At 36.9% G+C, this 5,459-nt stretch overlaps 1 protein-coding gene across 1 annotated transcript; it reads left to right on the top strand.

The window, feature by feature from the left end:
* Positions 1-353: 353 nt before the first annotated feature.
* LOC113297277 (GATA transcription factor 27-like) lies at positions 354-5,180 on the top strand. The gene is made up of 8 exons (XM_026545711.1): positions 354-900; positions 2,254-2,622; positions 2,727-3,162; positions 3,365-3,437; positions 3,629-3,732; positions 3,951-4,137; positions 4,274-4,394; positions 4,502-5,180. Exons 1-8 carry the CDS (start codon positions 861-863, stop codon positions 4,810-4,812), a joined length of 1,641 nt encoding a protein of 546 aa, XP_026401496.1. The 5' UTR covers positions 354-860; the 3' UTR covers positions 4,813-5,180.
* Positions 5,181-5,459: the final 279 nt, after the last annotated feature.

Here is a 5,459-nt window from a genome sequence, read left to right on the forward strand (position 1 = left end):
AAATAGTAATTTGGCTAATCTGCCATTGAAGAGCTAATTCACCATTGCCATAACCATTTCATTTTATGGCAGTATTAATTAACATCCCGAATCAACATGAATGCATAAGGTAAATTTTTGTCCTGGATACCAGAGAAATTAAACGTAAACCTCCTTGTTAATAAAAGACGAAAATGTCCACATTAGCATAATAATATGCTAATGGGGGGAGGGATTGGTATTAATAAAAATGTATCTGACCTCATCAAACAGGCTAAACAAAATTTGTTTGAAGTTAGTAGCATAATTTTTTTTTTCTTTGTATTGAGAAAGATTTTTCAAAAGAGAAAAGAAAGAAAGAAGAAGCAATGAAAGCAGAGCATTTACTCTATAAACAATAAAACACCAACAACAAGTCACACACACACACCCATTATTGTTATAATTTTCCTCTTTCTGAATTCTCTCCATTTTCACCTTCCTTTCTATTACTATTACTACTAAAACAACTTTAATTAAGATTCCTCCTTTTTATTTTCTCCATTGGATTGTACAGATATATCATATATATACCCAGCTAGAATACCCATTCCAATCCCCACTTTTTTTTCTTTTTTTTTATTTGGTTGATGCTGTATAAAAGAAAAAACAGAACTAAGACTTCTTATAATACATAAAAATCCTTGGTTATTTTGGTTTCATGGTTTTTTTCTGCAACTTTTAATATGTTCTTCCAGCAGAAAGAACTTCAACACCCAATAATATTTTCTGTAAAAGGATTTATGAATATATTTTAGTTTTGAAAAAAATATTTTCTGGGTTTTTTTTTCTGGTTAAAAAAACTTTTATTAGGAGATTGAGAGAAAAAAAAACTGAGGAACATGGGGAAGCACGGACCTTGTTTTCATTGTGGAGTTACAAGTGAGTCTTTTTGTGTTCCAATTCTGATTGAGTTTTGATCTTTTTTATGTATAAACAATCAAAAACTGGGTTATTTGTATGAATTAGTAAAGTTGTTTGAGTTTAGAGAGAACAAGACTTATTTGATTGTATGTTTCAATGCTGAAGCTATTATTGGACAAAGAACAAACAAGTTTTTCATTGATTTCTTTGTTTGTGTATATCTTTTCTTGAAAACAATATATTGAATTCCTTGAGTTTTGATTGGAATTCTGGCATTCTTCGTATTGAATTCATGTCCTTGTCATTATTCGCCTAAACCTGGAATTTGAACATTCCATTTTTCAGTTTGACTAATTTTGAATGCTGGTGCTGTCCATGTTCATATTCAGTTTTCATTAGAGTCAGTCAGAACTGTTGAGATATGTTAACTCTTGTGTCAACCTGAGGTAGTAGTACTAAGTTAGGAAAGCATTAATTAATTTGAAATCTTTGTTATAATCATGGGAGAGAACAACCAGAAGCTACTAAAGTAGCTTAGAATGTTCATTGTATGGTTTATTGTTGTTGGATAACCGGGATGGAATGTGAAGTTCAGCTTGCACTCAGTAGTGCAATTCACAAGAGTTGCTCTTGTTTTCTTTGGAGTGTGACACTGAATTTTAGTTTATCTAGTAAACTAAGTCTTAGCTAGTCTTATTGTTAAACTCGAAAATTCTTCTCCTTATTTGACAAATGGGATCACATCTGCACGATACCTCATTGCGGTGCTTGCTAACCTTTCCACTTCATTGCCAAGTTAATAGTGGGAATCAGATTTTCGGGAAGGCTGTTAGTTTGTATTATCACCGCTGTTCATACTATCGCATTTGCACCAAGTTCAAATGTTGGCATAATAATATCCTTTTGTTCCATTCTTTAGTATCTGAACAAGTTGCAAGCCATATCTATGAGGAAGTAGTATTTACTGCATGTTATATTCTGGCAGATAAGTAGATAGCCCAATTTCAACAACTAGGACTTTAAAAGCTCCACTGTGAACACCTCTTGTAGTCCTAGAATCTGTGATAGCCATAGACTTTCCTACATTGACACCACCGCATTATCTGAGCGAGTAAAGTTTATTGCTCTTGAGCACAATGCACTGTGTTATATCCTCCGTCTTTGAACCTAATAGAGTTCAAGCAATGTTGCTAAGCAGATATGTTCTTACTGTATTCCGTGTTAAAATGATCTCCTTAACTTTTGGATTACAGTGCATACAAACATAATTTCTCCCGCTTATACTAAACTTTTGCTCTCCCTTGTTTACTGTGTTGACTGCCTACAAACTGAACTCTTGTTTCTGATGCGTCAACTATATTGTTTATGTAGGCACTCCTCTATGGCGTAACGGACCACCTGAAAAGCCGGTTTTGTGCAATGCATGTGGGTCTCGATGGAGAACAAAAGGATCACTCACAAACTACACCCCATTGCATGCCCGAGCGGAAACTGATGATTTTGAGGAATACAAAGCCCCGAAAGTGAAGAACCTCGTAATTAAGGCCAGGGGCTCAAAGATGTACAAAAGAAAGCAGGATCATGATAGTTTTGTAGTCAAAATGGAGGATCCAGACTATGAAATAAGCTACCGTAGGGGCACAGATGAGGACACAAGCAACAGATCTAGCTCTGGCTCTGCTATATCTTACTCCGAAAGTTGTGCACAGTTTGGTACTACTGAGGCAAGTGAATGGACAGGTTAGTCAATACACATGGAGGAATACATGGTCATTTACATCTTCTATTTTCTCCAAGTAACATTAGACATTTGTCTAATGTTGATCTAATTTTATGCTCTGCAGGTTCAGCGCAATCAATTGTGTGGGATACGCTCGTGCCGTCAAAGAAGAGGACATGTGTGAGGCGACCAAAGCCATCATCTGTTGAGAAGCTCACGAAGGATCTATACTCAATTTTGCAGGAGCAACAACAGTCTTCCTACTTTTCTGGATCGTCTGAAGAGGACTTGCTCTTCGAAAGTGAAACTCCCATAGATTCTGTAGAGATAGGCCATGGAAGTATCCTCATTAAGCACCCGAATGCAGCAGTTCGAGATGAGGAATCAGAAGCAAGCTCCTTTTCAATAGACAAGTCAAACACTGTAAATGAGGTTTATTCAGGTTCCACATCCCTTCCTGTACAAACTAGTTACAAGGGGTTTAACTGTCCAAGTGTGGGCAGTGATAATAAAATCAGGAGGCCATTCATAGCAGGGATACAGTCAGATTGCACAAAAAGGTTATTATCTGGTCTCATTTTTCGGGAAACTTCATACGGCTCGACAAAATTCGAGTTCGTTTTACCATCCTTATCATTGTGCATTTTGAAATGGCAAATGCACCATAGTACCTAACTTGATTAACTTGTACATTCATGCTACTGACCTTTCTAAGGTTGTCTAAGCAATAACGGATTAATGTTTCTATTCTTAATGTTGCAGTGATAAGTCTCACAAAGAAGATTCTCCCATACTGCAACATCACAGATCGCCACTGAGATCCGTAGATCTAAAAGTAAGACTTTGCTATGAACAACTCATTTAATGGGTAGGCGAAATGCTGTTATTGAACTAGACATCCACATCTGATGACTGCATGCACCCTGACAGGGGGAATGAGTTTAAATAAAATGTCCTTTTAGTTCCTTTTTTCTCTGCTTTCGTCTGGGTATTCTATTCCTTACATGTGGCCCATGTTTGGAATAGGATGTTGTGAGCTTCGAGGGGTTCGTGAGGCATTTCACACTTGAAGAACAACAACTATTGATGAAGCATCTGCCATCTTGGGATACAGCTAGACTTCCTGATAGGTTGGTCTCTTTGTTCATCTTTTTAAAAACGTATGGAAGTCTTGTAAGAACTACAAGACTGCCATACGTTATTGATATATATTGTAGGGATGAGAACATTGAACTCCCTAAGATCCCCATATATATCAAATACTTTCTATCAGACGGCATCTAGCGGTCTTAAATCACCAGTAAATATTCCGTAATTGATAGTCCTTTCATCTTTTTCACATATGCAGCCTTAGAAGTATGTTTAGTAGTGTGCAGTTCGCGGAAGACCTATCTTCGTTTCAGAAACTGCTCGCGGAAGGTGTATTTGATCTAACTTTCTCAGGAATGAGTGCTGAAGAATGTAAAATGCTGAAAAAGCTAGCTCTGGTCAACCCAACAAAATCTAAATGGGTTGAGCACTATAATATGCTAAAGGTCTGGACTTTTTCCCTTTGCATCTATAGCGTCATATTACTAGAGAAGCTACTATCGACCATGTTTTCCCGTAGTTGAAACACAATGCTTACAACAGAATTATTTTCTTTTTGTTTCTGTTTCTTGGTTGCCGTAGGATGTAAAAGGCAAACAAATTACAGGAGGAAAGGGAGTTTTACACGGTTCGAGTGTCCTTGGGGCTCAAAATTTGCTATCCTCGAAGAGACCTCGTGATTCCAAAAAACAGAATTTTCCAGGTTAGTTCTTTATACTACTCCGGAGTTTAATGTAAGCATCTCTTTCTTCTGTTATGTAAAACATACGGTTAATGCAATTGCAAACCCAATATCTTCCGTGGATCCAGAAATGAAAGCAATGATGAAAAGCCCCAATAGGTTGGTCATGAAATCCAGTCATGAAGCGAAGGATCCGGTTGAATATGATGGTTCCTGCTTTAGTCCAAGAAGTCTATTTGGTTTCACCCCCGAAAGGAGTTCACTTATGTTGGATTGTTTCGACTTCGCGGATGATAGTTCTGAGCAAGATCTTCTGTTCGATGTCCCAACAAATGGATCTTTCCCACAAGCAGAGCTTCTTCATCCATCAACAAGCTTCATTTCACAACAAGCCAGCACTAGTAGTAGTGTAATTTGCTCCCGTCTCACTAACCCCTGACAGTAATTTTTTGTTAAATCAACGAGACTTTAGTGAGAGATATATAATTACTTATGCTAGGACATGCGAACTGAGCTCTGTAAGTCCACTTGTTTTGCATGCCAAACTCAAAAAGTTTTTTTGTAAATGCAGCTGTTTTATACCTTTTTTTTTCTTCTCTTTTTTGGAGAGGCATATATTTGAGTATGCTTACCTGTTTTCAACTTGGCATGTTGAGAGACTGAGAAGATTTAGATGGTTTTGTTGTATAGGCTGACAGAAAGATTGTAAGATACAACTGAAAATCCATTTCTCGGGCACGGCGTGGAATGGATATTCTAAACGTGTACGTAATTTAGCTTTGGCCTTGAATAAGCTTGAGAAACCCTTATTTTTATTTTCCTGTTTGTTTTCATCAAGAAGAGGTACTTTCCGGATGATGCATATGAATTTGGCACAGTCCTTGAGATTTGTTGTTTCTTGAGGAGAGCTATACATTTGTACTTAAGGGAGATTCATATGCATTGTGTTAATGCAGTCGAGGAGAAAACATTTTTGTTAACTATCATATCTTTTCCAATTTTTTTCTGCCATTATTCTGACAAAATGCATTACAAAAAATGGCAAGAGAAACCGAAAGATATACCTAAAGACACAAACTTGGCTTT

The sequence above is a fragment of the Papaver somniferum genome, chromosome 7 (genome assembly GCF_003573695.1).
Source record: "Papaver somniferum cultivar HN1 chromosome 7, ASM357369v1, whole genome shotgun sequence".
NCBI classification, from domain to species: domain Eukaryota; kingdom Viridiplantae; phylum Streptophyta; class Magnoliopsida; order Ranunculales; family Papaveraceae; genus Papaver; species Papaver somniferum.

Excerpts from the sequence above, each read along its gene's own strand:
- LOC113297277 (XM_026545711.1), top strand. The coding sequence starts at position 861 with ATGGGGAAGCACGGACCTTGTTTTCATTGTGGAGTTACAA. Across the intron at positions 3,733-3,950 it reads ACAGCTAGACTTCCTGATAG|CCTTAGAAGTATGTTTAGTA; the intron begins GTTGGTCTCTTT and ends TCACATATGCAG. Across the intron at positions 4,138-4,273 it reads AGCACTATAATATGCTAAAG|GATGTAAAAGGCAAACAAAT; the intron begins GTCTGGACTTTT and ends TGGTTGCCGTAG.